General features: G+C 45.0%; 2 protein-coding genes across 8 annotated transcripts in view; one reads left to right on the top strand and one right to left on the bottom strand.

Moving 5' to 3' along the window:
• Positions 1 to 1,988: 1,988 nt before the first annotated feature.
• Positions 1,989 to 19,819, top strand: part of Znf821 (zinc finger protein 821) — a 20,535-nt gene continuing 2,704 nt past the window's right edge. Inside the window, exons 1-6 of one of the 5 annotated variants that reach the window (XM_021169266.3) lie at positions 1,989 to 2,406; positions 3,831 to 3,894; positions 7,355 to 7,471; positions 15,712 to 15,837; positions 18,742 to 18,890; positions 19,311 to 19,415. In XM_021169266.3, coding sequence (XP_021024925.1) covers positions 7,432 to 7,471; positions 15,712 to 15,837; positions 18,742 to 18,890; positions 19,311 to 19,415 — 420 coding nt within the window. In that variant the 5' untranslated portion in view covers positions 1,989 to 2,406; positions 3,831 to 3,894; positions 7,355 to 7,431. Of the gene's footprint in view, positions 2,407 to 3,016; positions 3,054 to 3,073; positions 3,353 to 3,830; positions 3,895 to 7,354; positions 7,472 to 15,711; positions 15,857 to 18,741; positions 18,891 to 19,310; positions 19,416 to 19,819 lie in introns of those variants that run through there. The other 4 variants (XM_029480835.2, XM_021169264.3, XM_021169267.2 and 1 more) reach the window with 4 other exon arrangements.
• Positions 8,805 to 19,819, bottom strand: part of Atxn1l (ataxin 1 like) — a 26,608-nt gene continuing 15,593 nt past the window's right edge. For 2 of the 3 annotated variants that reach the window (XM_085843590.1, XM_085843592.1), the window contains exons 4-5: positions 10,316 to 10,408; positions 9,315 to 9,724 (exon numbers count right to left, since the gene is read on the bottom strand). In XM_085843590.1, the coding sequence (XP_085699716.1) occupies positions 9,692 to 9,724; positions 10,316 to 10,408 (126 nt within the window). In that variant the 3' untranslated portion in view covers positions 9,315 to 9,691. Of the gene's footprint in view, positions 8,926 to 9,314; positions 9,725 to 10,315; positions 10,409 to 19,819 lie in introns of those variants that run through there. The other variant, XM_085843591.1, reaches the window with a different exon arrangement.

Raw genomic sequence — 19,819 nt, 5'->3', positions numbered from 1 at the left:
ATATTAGCAGCTCTTGTGAATTATACTTAAAAAAAAAAAAAAATCCAGGCTGGAAGATAGCTCAGTAGTCGAAGAGATTGCCATGAAGGCATAAGGACAGAAGTTTGGCTCCCTAACACCCATGTAACTGCTGTGGGTATGCCGGCTGCCTGTAATTCCACAGCTCAGCATATAAAGATGGGAGACCCCAGAGCAAGATGGCTAGCTAGACTAGTTGGGTTGTCAAGCTCTGAGTTCAAGTGAGAGACCCCGACTCAGTATATTGAAGAAAGGCATGTGATATCAACCTCTGGCCTCTACACTCACATGCACACATATGTGCAGGTGAACCTGCCCACACATACAACCCTGCACAGGCATGCATACACACGCACATACCAGTACACACACATATCTATGCTAAAAAATAAGTAAATGGAACTGGGGTTCTGAAATGTTTCCTGCCATTGCTAGTGTAATGTAAAGACTTAATGAGGTAGGTCAGTGTAGAAGCCAATAAATATAAAATGGATTTCAGGGCTGGTGAGGTAGCCCAGTGGTCAACTGGGCTATGTGCTTAGCATGGGCTAGCCATATGTTCAGTCCCAAGTACAGGAATCAAACAACAGCAAAAAGGGGGTAAATGGATTAGGAAGATATTTTGGTCCTGTAATTGAGATGGTAGGACAACTATTTTGCAAGCACAGTGACAAAGAGGGCAGGGTAAACCTGGGGCTAGGAGATGGCTGTGGGTAAGGTGCCTATGTACCCACACCCATAGGTGCTCACTGTCCAAAAGCACAAGCTTGGCGACCTGAGTTCAAAATCACAGAACCAACACACAAGCTGGATGTGGTAGCAAAAGCATCTCTAACACTAGCGCCCCTCCGGGGAGACGGGAGGAAGAGACAGGAAAGTCTCCGGAGGTTCCCAAGGCCAGCTAGCTGAGCTCAGAGAGTTGCAAAGGGTTGTCTTGTGACCTGCACGTTTATGGATTTGTGTGTTTGTGCTCATACACAAACCCATGCACCCACAGTGCCATAGCACAGACATAGTAAAAAGAGAAAGAAAACCTATTACTCTGTACAAAGTCTTCCAGGTCTAGAATGAGTCTAGGTGAGGCAGAGGTAAAAGTATGTTTCTCATCACTTGATCATGAACCTGAATCACAACACTGTGGAGACATTTTAAGAACACAGGAAACTCAAAAGAATAGCAGTTGGTTTTTTTGTTTGTTTGTTTGTTTTGTTTTTTCTAGACAGGGTTTCTCTGTATAGCCCTGGCTGTCCTGGAACTCACTTTGTAGACCAGGCTGGCCTCGAACTCAGAAGTCAGCCTGCCTCTGCCTCCCTAGTGCTGGGATTAAAGGTGTGTGCCACCACCGCCCAGCTAAGAATAGCAATATTATGGTTCCATATTATCATAAACAGCCCAGCATCCCCTATACAATTGCTGTGGCGTGAACCCAGGTCCTGTCTACCCTTGAATCTAAGCTGCCCAACATTACACAATAATCTAATAACAAACTCAAGACATTTCATTGGAGGCTATCAGTCAGCTATTTTCTTGTTGAGAATGTCTGCCAGGTCAATTTCAAAGGGATTTAACAAGGCTATGTATGCTGAATCTCTAAGTCTAGCTCACCAAGAATGACGGAGGTCTTAAAGTTACAGTTATTTCAGCTTATATTCATACACAAAAGTCTAAAAGCTAGTTTGATGAGAATATCTCATTTCCTAGGTATGTGTACAAATCAAATTCTTGAATTTGAAATGTTTTCTTGACTGATATTGAATGGTAACTCCTTTCTAAACATTCCAGCCATAGGAAAGCAAACAAGCAGCCAGGCGGTGGTGGCGCATGCCTTTAATCCCAGAGCTTGGGAGGCAGAATCTGGCAGATTTCTGAGTTCGAGGCCAGCCTGGTCTACAGAGTGAGTTCCAGGACAGCCAGGACTACACAGAGAAACCCTGTCTCGAAAAAACAAAACAAAACAAAACAAAAAACAACAACAAAAAGCAAACAAGCAAGAACAATTTACCTACAGCATTGTCAAGGACCACCATTCTTCAATTCCACCGTTCTAGCACATTCTGCAAGACACAGGCAATGACATCTCGTTGGAGATTTCAGGAAGGAAGAATTTGCAAGAATGCTTTATGCAAACACTTAGACTAGTCATTTTATCAGCAAGAGTCAGCACTCTCGTTTGTTCTGCCTCGTGAAGCCGCAAATCATAAGAGAACTTGCACAGGGCTTTCAGAGATTGTTTTACATGACTAGCATAACTCTTGAGAGAAGAGGGCCAGAACAGGGAAGTGACTTGCCCAAAAGCGAACAGACTGGTCGGTGGCAGAGCTGGGACTGAAAGTTGGGCCTTCTAAAACAGGGCTCCTCTTTTTACTTCTCTACAGAGAGACTTCAGAGGTAGGTATGGGTTTTCCACCCAAATAAGGGGAAAGAAGGGAGAGCAACGGAGAAATAATGACGCGGACAGTAACAGGAGTTGCGTTAGAACGGAGTTGAACCACGTTCAGCCTTTCCAAACACCCTTAGATAGCAACAAGGACCACAAGCTACCTAAGTCCTGTGTCTGTGACCACCTGACAGCTTAGTCCCTCCCACAGAAGCTGTGGGCCCTCTTTCGTTACTTTAATTGCCTCGAGAGTTGAAGAAGCCGTGGGACAAGTGGGAGTGAAGAGGGTTTGTGACTACGGGATGGGTGGCTCAGGTTCGGCTACGGAGGGGGAAGCCTGCGGCGGAGCTGTGGTTGGGGGATGTGGGTTCTGTGGCTGAACTCGACTTTGGGAGAGGAAACCAGCCGGGGAGATGACAGCTGAGTGGAGTTCACCCGCTCTAAAGGTGCGCGGAGACGCCAGGACACCTCCGAAAGCCCTTTAGATGCTCAGCTCCGCGTCGCCAGGACCAGGACGCGGGCGGGGCCCCTCTGGAACGCCCGCGATTGGATGCTCCCTAAGCCCCGCCTTCCCGGACCCTTTCCCCGAGGCCCCGCCCACAGCGCCAGGCGCGCGCCTCGGGAGCCGGGAGGGGTCGGGGCGGCGGCGGGAGGAGAGGTGAGGCTCCGGCACGCGCCCCACTCGCTGCGAGAGCGCGAGCCGCGCGCTCCCGTCGTCCGCGTCGCCATCTTTTTTTTTTCCCCCCTCCGTCCGTCTGTCTGCCGTTGGCTTTGTCTGTCCGCCGCGCCGCCCCTCGCCTCCCCGCCGCCAGCCCGGCCCGCAGCCACCCTCTGCCCACCGGGGCCGAGTCCCAGAGAGCCCCGGCCCGGCCGGCCGGAGCTGCGGCCGGGGCCCATTGTCCCGCGGTCTGTCCGTCCGGAGGCGGAGCCCAGGGACGCGGAGCGCCGAGGCTGCGGGTAAAGCGCCCCCGCGCCGGGAATCGGCAGCCCGCGTAGCTCCCGACTGCCCGCGCCGCCGCCCGCCTTTTGTCTGCTCGCTCCTGGGGAGGGGCGGGCTGGGTGCTGCGGCGGCGGCCGGGTGCGGGCCTCGCGGGCCGGCGTCTGACAGGCTGGGGTGGAGCTGGGGGAGGGGAGGATGGGCGTGGGAGAGCGGACGGGGCGGAGGGCCCCCGGCCGTCCTGGCGCGGGCGGGCGGAGGAGCTACTAAATTTAGATTTCCGAGGAGGCTAAGTGGTCCGAGGGCTGGTCAGAAACGCGTAGGGAAACCTCTGGCTCCAGTCTAATTACCTGGGATTTACCTGTGCCCCTGTTGGGAAAAGCCAGAGAGACACCCTCTCAACTGATGGCACACCCCAGCTCCAGCGCCGACCCGAGAGGACCCGGGCACGGTGAAATGGCTGTATGATTGTCTTTCTTCTCTTCTCCCTTTTGGCAGCTTCACATCACTCGGATTCGGGCGACTTTACTTTGCTTCGTGGGAACCTCATCAAGAGCTGGAGGTGGGAGTGCACCCTCTTTTCTTAAGGCTGGAAAAGGGCACACACACACGCACACGCGCGCGCACATCTGTAGTGTGTATGTCCTGGAAGCTGCATCCTAACACCTGTGAGAGAGCAGAGGCAGGATGAGGGGGTGGGGGCCAGTGCATCCTTCCCAAGGACTCTTGACTGTGGCTCTAGAGATGACAAAAACAACCAAAAAAACCCCTACTCCCTTTAAAAGTCGCATCCCTTGTAGGTCGATCCTCAGTTTCCCGTTCTTCCCAGGTTCCCCCCTGAGCTGAAGATACTCGGGCGGCTCGCTATCCAATTACATTCCGAGCTTAAGTATCACATTTGGGCAGCGCTGAAAGCAAAAGGGACCAAGTGACTTTTTGTATCTATGGGATTTTGTTTTAAGAGGGTTGCAACCTATAAAACTAATCTCAGATAATGTGCAGTTTTGGGTCAGGAGTGCCCCGTGCCATTTGTCTGTCTCCTTACTTATTTTCCATGGTTCGCCCCCCTCCTCTGGACTTTTTCTTTCTAGTGGGTGTTTGAATTCTTGTGCCTTGGCTTTGTTTTGTGCGAAGGGAGGGTGTGTGTTTATTTTGCCTTGATCCCTCAGGTGTGAAGTCCCAGGAGGGACCATCTGGTCAGTTCCCCACTGGGCCACTAGGAGGCTGATGAGAGGCAGTGGTTCAGCTGTAGCTGCAGGTTTCCTCTCTGTGCTTTGTAGCTTTCTTACTGAACCGGTGTCTTGCCAGGATGATCTAAATAGAGCCTGGCACTCCTTCAAACAGACTTTATTACCTCAGTCTCAGAGCTTCGGTTCCTGGTCCTTATGGGGGTAAATGGAGATGAGGTATCATTTGTTTTCTGTTACACGGTAGAGAAGTGTAGAAAAATTGGCAGTCTGCATCTCATTCAGCTTTCGACTTTGGGATCCCCAGACACAGAGAAAGACCTAACGTGTGATATTCATTCAGAGCCTATATTAAAATGGGTAGAGAGGGCCGGGCGTGGTGGTGCACGCCCTTAATCCCAGCACTCGGGAGGCAGAGGCAGGCGGATTTCTGAGTTCGAGGCCAGCTTAGTCTACAGAGTGAGTTCCAGGACAGCTAGGGCTACACAGAGAAACCCTGTCTCGAAAAAAACAGAGTAGGGAGAATAAACCAGGTGTAGTGTTACCTCTGATCCCATTGGTCAGAAGGCTGAGGCTAGGGAGTCATTGAATCAAGGGGTTTGAATTCTTGTGCCTTAAGACTCAATCTCCAAAAAAGAGTAGGGGCAGGGGAAAGGAGTGACTGCCCCCTACAGCTGGGGCTGTAGCCTAGTCAGTAGTGTGCTTGCCCACTATGCACAAAGACCTACCTAGCATACACAGAATTTTAGATTCAGTCCCCAGCACCATGGAAGGCTGGGTATGGAGACAGGTACCGCACCTGCCTGTATTGTGTTGAGACAGGAATATCAGAAGTTCAAGATCACTGTTAGCTATATATCCAGTTCAAGATGAGTTAAGGATACATGAAACTCTCATCTCCAAGAAAAAGAGAACCAGAGAATACATCCCCTTTTAGTAGATGTCAGGATGCTGCTCTCTAAAATTGTTCTTTATATTAGGAGTTATTTTCCTTTTTTTAATTGGAGGTCTGAAAAGAACTGTGTTTGGTATGCAGCTATGATAGAAGACTGCCTGAAAGCTGCTTCCTTTGCCACTTCCTGTGGAGGCCTGTCTTTGCCATTGTGGTTTCTTTCTTCTTTTGGTAAGGGGAGCAGGATCTGATTACAGGTCTGAGGGCCTTCTGGCTACATAGAGTAGTAGGTTGGCATTATCAGGTGAGCTTCCTTAACTGGAGTGCACAGTACATCTGGCAGTTTGTCTTAAAGCAGTGAACTATATATTTCTATATGTGAGCCCAGTTTAAGACAGCGAGAACTAAAAAGAAACAGGGAATGACTAAATCCACATCCCTAACTTAAGTAGAAAACAGAATTTCACCTTTTCCATTTACATTGTTCACTCTGCTGTGTTTGTTTTGTGGTGTTGGGAATCGTTGGGAATCGAACCCAGGGTCTGATGCATGCTAGGCAGGCACTCTGCCGATATATATCATCCCCAGTCCTCTGTCTTGTAAAGGAAAGGCCACAGCTTCTGCAACTCCACTTCAGAGTCTCTTACATTGCTTGTGGCTGGACCAGTGTTGTCGTTAACAAGGAACCTCCAAGTTTAAGAATTTGCCTGCCCCTCCATCAGAGGGGCAGCTGCACATCTCTGCTGCTCTTCTTGTATAGGGAGCTTCGCCCTTTATTCCTCCCTGGTCTCCTTGCTACACACAAAATTGAGAAGAGGCTAGAAGATGATGACTTTTGACCTCTTCAGACCCATCTGAGCAGGGCCAGTTGGAGCTCTACATTAGGAGACTGAATTAGTACTCCACCATGGGGAAGGCATCTACTTTTCCGCAGAGAGCGTGTCTTGAGTGGTGGAAGTTTGATTTGCTCTGTATCATCATGCCTCGGCCTGGTAGGGTGCCTCTATTGCAGATAAGTGATAGCCTTGCTGCCTCTAAGCCTCGTTCCTTAGAAAACTTTCTAGAGATACAGACTCCAGGTCGTGACTTCCAGTTGCACATGTGCCAGGTCAGCCACTACAGGTCTTTGTTGTCTTTTTGCTTTCTTTCACATCTGTGGGAGTAATCCCTATACCCACAGTACTTCTAACCTCGATTGCCCGGATTTGCATCCTTTTCTATCCAGTGCTCTTGACTGCGACCACTTAGTAGTAGTCTGAATCCCAAAGAAGAAGTCTCATAAGTAGTCGCCTCTCAAGTTTCTTGGTCCTTGACTTTGAGTTAGAGATTTAGTTACCTTTTTCATTTCATTAGTTTAGTTATTTATATCTAGTGAGTTTTATATGCTCAAAAAGTATTTTTTTATGTTGAGTTCAAAATGAGCTTGTAATAAAACTGGTAACTGTGATGTACACTCTGTTAACAGTTTGAAGGATTAAAAATCAACTGTTATGGCAAAGATCGAGAACTGAGTCATTGGCAAAAGCTGACACTGTTGTGACTTAAAAAAAATACTTAAAACCTTTAAATAAAACACAGTTGTAGAAATATATATATATACCTTGCACAATAAAAGTCAATGATAACATCAAACTGATATGGTGTAAAACAAATACTGTCTTCTAAAACCAGGACTAGAAAAGGTTAACTACACTAACTACTTCTATTAAACACATAAAGTTTAGCCAGATTAACAAGGCAACCAAAAGGAGTAAGGTATAAATAAGAAGGTATGCCAGGGTCGGGCAAACACAGAAGTGGATGCTCACAGTCAGCTATTGGATGGATCACAGGGCCCCCAATGGAGGAGCTAGAGAAAGAAGTATTTTTTAAGATCCTTAAATGTTCTAATTTTATAATTTATGGGAAGAATAACAGGCTAAATTTTTTTTTTTTTTTTGCAGGTCAGCACCGTACGAGGAGGTAGTGACCTGTCCAGGGGTGAAACTGGGGAAGAGCCGAGCTTGTGTATCAGGGAAACATGTCCCGTAGGAAACAGACAAACCCAAATAAAGTTCACTGTGAGTACTGGGCTTTGTCTCTTGAAACCTGGGTTGGAATGAAAGAGGAGCCTGAGTTTTGGGGGAGAGGCTCACACTCATTTGTTGGGGGGTCAGGGGGAGAAAGGGCTAAAGATTCCCAGTATGGATTTGAAGTATAAAGTTACTGGAGTGCTGTCTAACTTGCCCAAGGGGTATGTATATGTGTTTGATTCATCTTTAATATGAACAATTACAGGAAACTTATTTTGTGAAAAAGTATATTAGGTGTCAAGGCTGTAAAACTAAACTATAATACAGCTATACATACATACAGAAGAAACATAAAATATAAGCTAGTATATGCTATTTGCCCAATAGATGCAGTATAAATTATGTACCACAGATGTTAAAAATAGGACAGTTTCAGTACCTGAGGTAGTGATGGAGTGCTTGATGAAAGAAACCCTAGACCATGAACTTAAACAGGCCTTAGAGGATGAAAGGTGGACTTAGACAGAAGGGACGGGAATGCACCTGATCTGTTAGAGAAGGAAGAGAGTTCTAGAAAGCAAAAGTTTTATTTGTCTAAAATCACAGGCTAGGTGACCCCAGTGTAAAACCCCATCCAGCTAAATTTTTAACTTGTGAAAAGGACTTAAGAAAACCTCCAGCCTGGACTGGTGAGATGGCTCAGTGGATACGAGCACTGACTGCTCTTCCGAAGGTCCTGAGTTCAAATCCCAGCAACCACATGGTGGCTCACAACCATCTATAATGAGATCTGATGCCCTCTTCTGGTGTGTCTGAGGACAGCCACAGTGTACTCACATATAATAAATAAATCTGTAAAAACAAGAAAAGAAAAGCTTCAGCAGTATATAGGAACCCAACACCAACAGAAAGCCGATCTAAAGGGAACGACCAGGGGGCAAGGTCTAAGCCCCATCAAGCAGCAGAACTTGGCAGCTTTGGCCCCACGGTTCTGGCTTTAAGGCTCTACAAGCCAGGGAAAGCTGCTGAGACTCAGTTCGTCAGCAGCGTCCCTTCTGTATAGTGAGAAACAGCAACAAAACCTAAACCAAGTGCTTGTACAAGTGTGAGGACCTGAGTTCAGGCCTCCAGAACCCATGGGAATAAAATCAAAATCATTAAAAATAAATCCTTAGGGTTGAGATGGCTCAACAGGGAACCTGCATTGGCAGCTAATGATCTGAGTTTGATTTCTGGGACCAACATGGTGGAAGAAAAGAACCAACTCCTGCAGGTTGTCCTTTAGCCTACCACATACGTGTACATGCTTAAGTACATGTTCACATACATGCACAAGCATGATACATTTTTTAAAAATATATAGGTATAATAGTATGAGTTAGGTGTAATATTGTGAACTTACAGCCCCCAGGCTGGAGGAGGGGGCAGAGACAGGTGGATTCTGGAAACTCGATGGTCAGATAGTCTAGTGACACAGCAAGGTTTAGTTTCAGTTAAATACCCTGTCAAAAAAAAAAGAGAGAGAGCAATGGAGAAAGACATTGACCTCTAGCTTCTATGCTGGATGCACACACACACACACACACACATCAAACAGAATAATTAGTGACTATCAGTTTGTGATAATTAGCCATTCTCCTATGTTCAGGTTAGAGAAGCATACTCAACTGAATGTTCATAAAATAGACAGACAGGTGGCTAATAGGAAGTACAGTACAGCAGCAGAAAATTCACAGATGTATGTGATCTTTCTTGATGGGCCTTACACATGGTCAGCAGGTGCTCTACCACACAGCTACAGCCTCACTCTGTATGACTTTCTTCTTAAAGCAGTAAGTAAGCAAAATATTGGAGAGGAGTTATTTTTTTATTTTTTTTGTTTTTTCGAGATAGGGTTTCTCTGTGTAGCCCTGGCTGTCCTGGAACTCACTCTGTAGACCAGGCTGGCCTTGAACTCAGAAATCTGCCTGCCTCTGCCTCCCAAGTGCTGGCATTAAAAGTGTGCGCCACCACTGCCCGGCTTGGAGAGGGGTTATTATGTAAGAATTAAGATGACTAAAATTTCTTGAAACCATTGTGACCAAAGAAGTTATGATAGCTTTGACATCTTACATTAGTGATACTGGGTAACAAACTTTAATATATGATCATTGTTTAAGTCCTGGAAATGTTGAATAAGATAGAACCGGGTGGGTGCTTCCAGCTGTTAATCTGGGATAGGTAGATTTCCAAGGTTGCTTAGTATAAAGGTGAGTCATTTAGGAAGATTTAGAAATTTCTGCTGAAACAGATGTAATGTGTCTGCAGGTAAAAAAACAAAGGAGTTAGTGGGGTGACAGCACAATTGTACTAAAGTCTAAGAAGCAGCAAAGCTGGAGTGGCCTGTGCCTATGTCTGCATAGCTCTGTCTGTTAGGTTCATGCCCTACCACCATAGACAGCCAAAACCAAGACAGAACTAGAGTCAGAAAACTTGAGGCCCTGGCTTTAATTTTTAGTTTTAAATTTGTGTTACATAGTATAAAACAGGTGTTTATCTCTATGTCCATGCATCACATGCATGTCTGATACCCACAGAGCCAGACGAGGACATCAGGTCCTCTACAACTGCATTATGAACAGTGGGTGCTCTGATTGAAGAGTAGCCATTTCCCCAGCCTCTGAACTACACAAGGCTGTGAGCCACCATTCGGGTGCTGGGGATCAAACCTGGCTCCTCTAAAAGCAGTAGCAGGCTTCTGTAGCACACACTTTGGTTTTCTATCTAAATCATCCAAACAGCCCATTCCTATCTGCTTTAGCAGACTCAATGCAAAATTGAGAACCCAGAATTACTCATTGTAAAGAAGTTGCCACTGAGTTGAAACCTTGTGTTTCAGGCCTTCTCTCTTACCTGCTTTCCCACTTCTTCCCTTTCTGAGTACAAGTCTGTCTGTTGACTGGAGAATTTGAAAATGCAGTCCTTTGTGTGCTCACATTTCATGTCCTGAAATCAAGGAAGCCACAAGGTAAAAAGTTTCCCTCAAGACACTTGGCTCTCAGGTTGCAGGCCCTGAAGCTGCAGAGGGAAGCTGTGTAAACGCCCAGGTCCTTTCCTTTCTGAGAAACCGGGGGGAGTGGGATGGAACTGCTGTTCCCCACATAGACAGCACTCCTCAGAGTGCCAGCTGGGAAGGAATCACGGTGCGCCCCCCTCACCGTATATCCTCTCCACCCCCAGCTCCCACACTGCTGCTTTTTCTGAACAGACATCTGCTCACTTGGAGAATATGTTCAACTGGGTAATTTCAGGAAGCCCAAACTTGCATTGATTAAAACTATACTAAGGACCCAAAGGGGAAAAGAGCAAAATCTTGGTCCTTTGAAGACTTTTAACTTGGTCTTTCCAGCTTTTTTCAAATGGGCTTTCATTGCCTTATTCTTCACTGGTCTGTGAATCCCTAGGCAAAAGTGAGATAAACACTCTCTGCATTTCATACCAAATTTAAAGAGTGAGAGGAGAAAGAAAAGAGTGCCTGGGGTTTATTGTGGAACCTGGCTATCGATAGGCAGAAAAATGCCCACATTTAATAAGAAGGTGACCCTACATTAATATCTGGGAGCTAGAAAATTTTAACTTAATCTAATAGTCTCAAGATAAAATAATAGTTTTACATTATAAAAATAGGTAATTCACAGGGCTAGAGAAGTGGCTCAGTGGTTAGAGCACTGGCTGCCCTTCCAGAAGACCTGGGTTCAGTTCCCAGCACCCACATGGCAGCTCACAACTGTCTGTAACTTGAATTCCAGGGAATATGTCACTCTCACATGTAGGCAAAGTATAAATGCACCTAAAATAAAAATAATTTTTAAAAAAGGCAACGCTACATTTCTTAGTCACAAATATTTGTAACATATTGTACTTGAATTAACATGTAAATTTCTTTCTTTTTTTTTTTTTTTTTTTTTGGTTTTTTTTTTTTTTTGAGACAGGGTTTCTCTGTAGCCCCTGGCTGTCCTGGAACTCACTCTGTAGACCAGGCTGGCCTTGAACTCAGAAATCCGTCTGCCTCTGCCTCCCAAGTGCTGGGATTAAAGGCGTGCACCACCATGCCCGGCTAACATGTAAATTTCTTACAACTTTTGTTTTGTGTATGGGGTAGAGAGGGAGGGCATGCTGCAGTATATACATGAGGACAGCTGCCAAGTGTGGGTCCTCTCCTTCAACCATGTGGGTTCCAGGAATTGAACTCAGGCATGGGGGAAAGTGCCTCTATCCGCTGACCCATCTCATCAGCTCCAGTGACATATTTCTTAGCAGCTTTCGCTACCTTCTCTCTAAAGGATAATTCTTGACAGGTGGATTTGGAGATTAGCTAAAAATAACTACTGGACAAATCATTTACTTTTGTTAGGAAGTTTGATAAAATCACCTTTAAGATTTAAAAATAAATATATATTGTTCATGTTGCTATTTAGACTAGGAACAGCCTTAAAGGATAATATTTGTTTTAGGCTTTTCCATTATCAGGAATAGAATAAAAGAGTAGTGGGGTAGTGTTTCTGCACTGCTGAAAAAATAATGTATTCCAAGTTCCTTAGCTGAGAACACTGAAAAGAATCGTAGTTAGGTAACAGTGAAGGGACTCAATTCTGTTCTAGAAAGGTCTAAATAGTTAACTTCATAGAATTTTGAGTTCATGTTGATAAAGATGAAACTGAATTACTGGCTCGTTTAGAAAGATTGATCTGCTTTTAGATATCTTTTAAAATTCAATTTAATTTTATGTGTATGGGTGTTTTGCCTTGCATACCTGGCACCCATAGAGGTCAGGAGAAGTGGGTATCGAATCTCTTGTAACCAGAGCTTACAGATAGTTTTGAGCCACCATGTGGGTGCTGGGAATCAAACCTGGGTCCTCTGGCAGAGGTGTCAGTGCTCTTAACCACCAAGCCATCTCTACCTCCCTTCTAGATATCTGTCCCCAGGTGCAATGTGACAGGGAACATTTTTATTGTTCATTTCTGGCATGTTCTAGATCCAGCTCAGTTCCTCACAGACCTGAGGTGTCACTGATGAGACTCACCGACTGGCTTCTCTCCTTAGTGCCTGGTCTGTCTCTGGCCCTTAGGTCCAGGGCCATGAGCCAATGTAGAAGACTTCACTATTCGAGCTGGCCATGGCTTTGCTGGTTCAGTTGGGATCAGCTGGGAAGGTTAAACACTTCTGCAGAGGAGGGGTGAGAACCACTGGACACCTTCCTTTTGCCTTCTCTGATAGGATGTTGTTTTAGTAGCTTAGAGCCCACACGTTGCCTTAGAAATGGGGAACACAGGCTAGTGCACACTTTAATCCCACCACTCAGGAGAAAGAGGTGGGTATCTACCTGTGAATATTCAAACCTAGCCTGCCCTACGTAATGAATTGTAGGCCAGCCAGAGCCATATAGAGATAACCAGTCTAAAAAAAGAAAAAGGCAAACAACAAAAATGTGAACATGGTTTTAAAGCAACTAATTTTTCTTTTTCTTGAGGTCTATATACCTAGAAAAACATTCTAAGTCTCTCCACCTCCATTACTGCCACGGGATAAGTTTGTCACAATGTCAGTTTCTCTAATCTAGGCATAGTGACTCATGACAGTGCTATCAGACCGTCTTTTTTTCCTCTTGTCATATTGTGGCCTTGAAAACATTTTGATATTTGAGGAGTTGTTGCATGATATGAAGATACAACATTACTATGATGAGAGCCAGTCTACCACAAAGAGACACGTATTTGTTGCAACAGACCTGAAAGCCCTGTCTCATCAAATTCATACCTCTACTTCTAGCACATGGGAAGTCGGGACTTTGGAGGATAGGGTTATAGCTGAGGACCAAAAGCTATGCTCGAGACTGTAGGCTTTAACCCCTAACCCAAGAGAAAGATCAAGAACAATAGCCCAGGGCTGGAGAGATGGCTTGGGGGTTAAGAGCACTGTCTGCTCTTCCAGAGGTCCTGAGTTCAATTCTCAGCAACCACATGGTGGCTCACAACCATCTGTAATGAGATCTGGTGTTCCCTTCTGGCCTGCAAGCATACATACAGGCAGAATGCTGTATACATAATAAATAAATCTTTAAAAACAACAAAAACTGGAGCCCAGAAAAGACATTATAGTTACATAGGCCCCAATACTTGGTTTTACCATAGACCTTCGTTTTCATCCATTTTTAGAAAGTGATTTATGTTCAATTATGTGTTTATAGGCTTATGTTCACATGAGTCAGGTCCTTGTGGAGGCCAGAAACATCATATTCCCTGGAGCAGGAGCTATAGGCAGCTGGGAGCCTCTGACATGGGAACTGGAAACCAAACTTAGCAAGAGCAATAATATACATCCATTCTACTGCTGAGCCACCCCTCCATCCCCTTTGGCTGTCTTAATGACACACAGATAGTGTGGGGATATGGTGGGTCGTGGGCAGTAAGAATACATACCGTAGAATCAAGTGAGGGACCAGATGCTAGTGAGCTACAGTGCGTGTGCAGCATCACAGCTTGAGTGCAGCCCCCAGAACCACAGACCTGTCCACCGTCCTCCATAGGTGCACTGTGGTACAGCTATACCTCCCCACACACAGGCAATAAAAAGTTAAAATGTAAAGAGAAAGAATTAAGGTGAGGACTATGTAGTACTTACAAAGCCTGGACGAGCACACAGCACACAGTGACTGTAACTGGTGTTCAGTTCTCAGTATATAGTAGCAGTATTTATGGATTATTCACTTAATGAGGGAGCAAATAAATTACATGGAATTGAGCCCCATCAGTTTTTACACTGACCAAGGAACAGCTAACCTCCTTAACTTTGTACTCTGCCTCCCAAATCTTAGCCTGTCTACTGTCCTTTCCCTTTTCAGTAAGAAAGAGCCTGGTCTATAAACATTTCCCTGGGGTTTTTGATATATTCCTTTGTTGACTGGGGAATTGGGCCTGTAGTTCCATTTTTTTTTTAGATTTATTTATTTATTTTATGTATATGAGTACACTGTAGCTGTGCAGATGGTTGTGAGCCTTCATGTGGTTGTTGGGAACTGAATTTTAGGACCTTTGCTTGCTCTGGTCAGCCCTGCTCGCTGAAAGATTTATTTATTATTATAAATAAGTACACTGTAGTTGTCATCAGACTCACCAGAAGAGGATGTCAGATCTCATTACAGGTGGTTGTGAGCCACCATGTGGTTGCTGGGATTTGAACTCAGGACCTACAGAAGAGCAGTCAGTGCTTGTACCACTGAGCCATCTTGCCAGCCCCATGAAGTTCTGTTCTTACAATTTTTTTTTTTTTCCGAGACAGAGTTTCTCTGTATAGCCCTGGCTGTCCTGGAACTCACTCTGTAGACCAGGCTGGCCTTGAACTCAGAAATTCGCCTGCCTCTGCCTCCCAAGTGCTGGGATTAAAGGCATGTGCCTCCATGCCTGGCTTGTAGTTCCATTCTTAATGAGATAAGAAAAACCTATCTCTTTTTTTCTATATACCTAGCTCCTGGAAATTAAAAGGCTGTTGGCAGGTTAGCTCTTCAATAAGCATGGATCACAGGCAGAGTTCATGAAAAGTAAATGCAAAATCAGGGATGGCCACAAGGCCAGACTGACCCAAGGAGACAAGGCCGGATAAGTAGTATCTGTTGTAGGTTAGTCAGTGTGTTTCAGGGAGTTAGAATATTATCCCCCCAGCCCCTGCTCCTCCCCTCCCCTCTCCATCTGGTACTTGGCCAGTCATGTTTATCATGGTAATTGCAGTAGACATCAGAGCAAGGCAGGGGGAATGACCAGGACATAGATCACAGCTGTAGGCATGAGTGTTGAAGGAAGATGGGGTTGGAGATTTACTCAGGATTACAGAAGCGTTTGTGAAATGAATGAGATAGAGTGCATTAGGGCTGTGCTAACAGTAATTTCAGACAGATGGTTGCCCAGTCTCTTGCCATGCCTCCACTCCACTGCTCCTCCTCTTCCCTCTGTCTTCCCAGTCCTAATGGAAGGTTGCAATGGAATTGAGATTCTGTAGTTAAATTTGTAAAGTAGTGATTAATCACCTTTCCAAAAGTCAAGAATAGGAAGATTTAAGATAAGCTAACTGCCCAGGAAGAGCAGCTACACCCAGAGACTGTTGGAGCTAGTGGCATTGCTTGGAGATAAATGGGTCCACACAGGGTACTTGCCTCTCACAAGATACCTTTGAATGGTCTGAGCTTCCAACTAGTTTGCCTAGGCGTGTACTGTCCAACTGGTGGCCTGACTACTTTTTCTTGTGATCACCAGGGGATCAAGTATTTGCTGGGTTAGAAGAACAAGCCCGACAGGCAATGATGAAAACCGATTTTCCTGGAGACCTTGGCAGCCAGCGACAAGCCATCCAACAACTACGAGATCAGGACTCCAGTAGCAGTGAGTTCTGCACCTTCTGGTAATGACTCAGGGCAATGGGAGAGGAACTAATAGCGTGTGTGCTGTGGGGTTGTGCGTGGGGGTGGGAGGAAGATCTTAGAAGGCAGATTGATCTCAGGTCTGAATCTGTTCACTGGAGAGAGGACAGTCGGCATGGTTTCATGCCTCATGGACTCTAGTAATTGACACTGCTGTACCATATACAGAGTTTCATGGTGACTGTGATATAGGACATGCTAAGGTTAGTGTTGAGGCAGCTTGTGGGCCAGGTCAAAGAAAAAGAAAAAAATCCCTTTGCCTCAGGTCTATTTATTTATAGTTAATGAAGTATGAGAGACATTAATGAATTTTTGCTTGAGGTCCTAGTTTTAATGTTTTACAGATTTGCTTAGTGATGAGATTATGTAGCATATAAAATGCTGAAGTCCAGGCTTTCCCACACCAAAGTCCTTACCAGATTTCTGTGTTTAGGAGATAAAAAAAAAAAAAGGACTTATCAGTTAAGGCTCATGGATTGTCTGTTCCATGATCTGCCTGAATAGACTCATTCTGAGCTGTGTTATTTCCCAGAAAGGTCTCTGCATGCTCCTGACTTTATCCACGATACTGATTTTTATGAAATGTCAGTTTAGAGTGAAATCTCTGGTTTGGTTTGGTTTTTTAACGAGTTGAAAGCTGAGTTCAATTCCCAGCAACCACATGGTGGTTCACAACCATCTGTAATGGGATCTGATGCCTTCTTCTGGTGTCTCTGAAGACAGCTACAGTGTACTCGTCATATATATAAAAAAAATAAATAAATAGTCGGGCGTGGTGGCACACACCTTTAATCCCAGCACTCGGGAGGCAGAGGCAGGCGGATTCTGAGTTCGAGGCCAGCCTGGTCTACAGAGTGAGTTCCGGGACAGTCGGAACTACACAGAGAAACCCTGTCTTGAAAAAAAACAAAAAAATAAAAAATAAAAATAAATAAATAAATAAATTAAATTAAATCTAAAGAAAGAAAGAAAGAAACAAACAAACAAACCCTAGGATTTCTCAGAATCCTGTGGAACACAGCAGTTTCTAATAGGCTATTGTTCTAAAACAATAAAAAGTTGTACCATCCTTCTAGACAGCATACTTTTTAAAAAAAATGTTCCTGCTAGAGTCACTCAGATAATTGACAAGTTACAAAAGTGCATTGTATGCAGCCATGCCTTAGACTAAACCTACAAGTGTTCCACACTGGATGCTAGTGAGAAAATGATGTAGTCTGGACCAGCCCTTCATGGCTGAGATGGATTTGAGTGACAGAAAGCTTTAAGGATACATTCTATGCTCTTGAGCACCAAAGTGAGGTCTGCCCCATGACTGACACATCTATGTAGACGTGCATAACCCTGTGTTATCTATCCAAAGAGAAATGATCTTGTTTTGCAGATTTAGAACTTAATGCAAACAGAAGGGAAACAGGAAGCCCAGTCAGCAGAAAAATGAGCCTGCTGTACATGCAGGGTGTGAAGAGACTCCTTACACTAGCCCTAGGAGGCCAGAATCCAAGCAGGAGGGAAAGGGAGGGCTGTGACCTGATGACTTCTCTAAGGCGGGACTTCCTCTGTGATCTTTAAAACATCCACGCTGAACATCATTTGTTATTGTGGGTGTTTGCTCCCCTCAATCATTTTCTCCCTCTATTTTTATTTATTTTTTTATTTATAAATGATGAACAAAATCAGCTCACACAAACCGTGCAGATTCATTGGCCACAGGTAGATAACCTGACAGCCACATGCTTCCCTGCTAAACTAAAACAGTGACTTCTGTCTAAAGTGAGGAACAACACTTCCCCCACTTCTTTCACATTTAGTTTTCCATTAGGTAAGGCAGAGAACCACCTGAAACAGGTTTTATTAGCTTAAAATGTACATTATAGTGTATTAGTAACAGTGGACAGCTGAGCATAGTGGGATACACCTTTGATCCCAGCACTTAAAAGCAGAGACAGGAAGTTCTCTTGAGTGTGAGGCCAGCCTGGTCTACATAGAGTTCCAGGACAACCAGGGCTACACACAGAAACTGTCTCAAAAGAGGGGGGAAGAGAACAAGAGGAGAAGATAAATGGATACCTTCTATCCCTATAAATATAAACTGTCCAGGGTTGGTTGCTATGCTAATTCTATTTCACACTGTAATGTATAGCCCTTCCCTATAAATGGATACAATTTAAAACTAGTTGATTCTTATATCCTTCCTAAATGAGGAAATAAAATTCTGTTACTATATATGGAAGTATATATTAATGTTTGTTGTGAGAGAAGATTGGTGACCTCAGGGTAGAACTGTCTGAGGCAGCATGGGAAGATTGTGCAGGTGGCTGAGGAGACAAGTAAGTAATAATAGGCCAGGAAGAGGGTCGCTAAGTCCAAGATGACGTGATGGGGGGTGAGTTTGGGATGGTGTGCTTCAGGAGGTTCCATCTCAAGGGTTAAGATACTAAGAACCATGAATAACACAAGCATGGTGACATATGCCTAGAATCCCAGCACTTGGGGGAGAGGGGCAGGAGGATCAGAAGTTCAAGGTCAGCCTTGAATACATAGTAAGACTGAAGCCAGCCTGGGCTACATGAGACCTGTTTCAAAAATAACAATTACTACTTTGGTAATGTACAAAGCTAGTTAGGATTTTTAATGCAGATTTGCCTCACATTTTCCCTGTAGTATATATATGTGTGTGTGTGTGTGTGTATATCATAATGAATGGTAGTTATAGCTGATTTGTGCCCACCAAGCACTGATGCAAACTGTATTACCTGAAGTCTGAAAATGTTTTTTTCATTGTAGCTGCAAACTGTTAAATGGACAGCTGCTCAGGATGTATTCTTACAAAAATCAGAACAAGTGACCAATTTATGTGTTCCAGGTGACAGTGAAGGTGACGAAGAGGAGACCACACAAGATGAAGTATCTTCCCACACATCAGAGGAAGATGGTGGGGTAGTCAAAGTGGAAAAGGAATTAGAGACTACGGAAGCACCTGTCAGTAGTGGGGACGCACTAGCAGAGCGCGAGGCAAGTGCACGCAGGCCTCGGCCGGCCGACTGGCCAGCAGCTTTCCCTCCGCCCCAGCCTGCACCCCCGAAGCTCTCGCTCCCTCCCCAGCAGAGTGAGAACTACTCTCAGGAGCGTCTCTCTCTCAGGAGGATGTTTTCAGGTTATATCAGTCAGGCTGTCTTGTGGAACCAGTTTCCAAATACATTGTATCCTAAGGATTCCTGCCAGGAACATGTGGAAGGGAATCTAGTCCTTTCCCTACAGAGTCCCGTGTCCTCAGGGCAGAAAGCCTTAAAAATTGAAGAAATGTAATTTCTCTTATTCAAACAATATTTTATCCCTCAGTGTGCAGTGGGAACCTAAGACTACAGCAGGAGGTGGGGCGGGGAGGAGACTAGGGAAGAGTCTTCATGGCTTGCCTGTTTGGTGGATTTGCAGGTCACAGAAAACCTAAATTCTGACCCCTTACTTGAACTCTGCCAGTGTCCCCTCTGCCAGCTAGACTGTGGGAGTCGGGAGCAGCTGATTGCACATGTGTACCAGGTATGGAATGGGGAGGGAGTTCTGGGGCTGAGTGCCAGCAGTGTAGAGGTCAGATGCTGCAGTGGCCGTGGCCTCTGCAAAGGAAGCTCAGGTTACTGGTTCTCCTAGGACTCCTTCCACCCCTCATAGCATCTTAGGAAATAATGGTTGCATTCTCATACAGATAGATACAGTGTAGAATTAAGTATCATGGTTTTACTAAATTGTTTAATACAGTCAGTAGTGAAATAAACTAAACTGACTTAATGACAGTTTTTAAAGCGGGGTAGGGCCAACATAAATTATATAATGTGAGTCAACAAGATGGCTCTGGTGGTAAAGGCACCTGCTCCCAAGCCTGATGACCTGAGTCCAGTCCTCAGGACCCACACAGTGGACGGAGAGAACTCATTGCCCTTGTTATC

The sequence above is a fragment of the Mus caroli genome, unplaced genomic scaffold (assembly GCF_978045245.1).
Source record: "Mus caroli unplaced genomic scaffold, Mus_caroli_1 scaffold_10, whole genome shotgun sequence".
Classification (NCBI taxonomy): Eukaryota; Metazoa; Chordata; class Mammalia; order Rodentia; family Muridae; genus Mus; species Mus caroli.
This window is presented reverse-complemented; position numbering and strand designations above follow the sequence as displayed.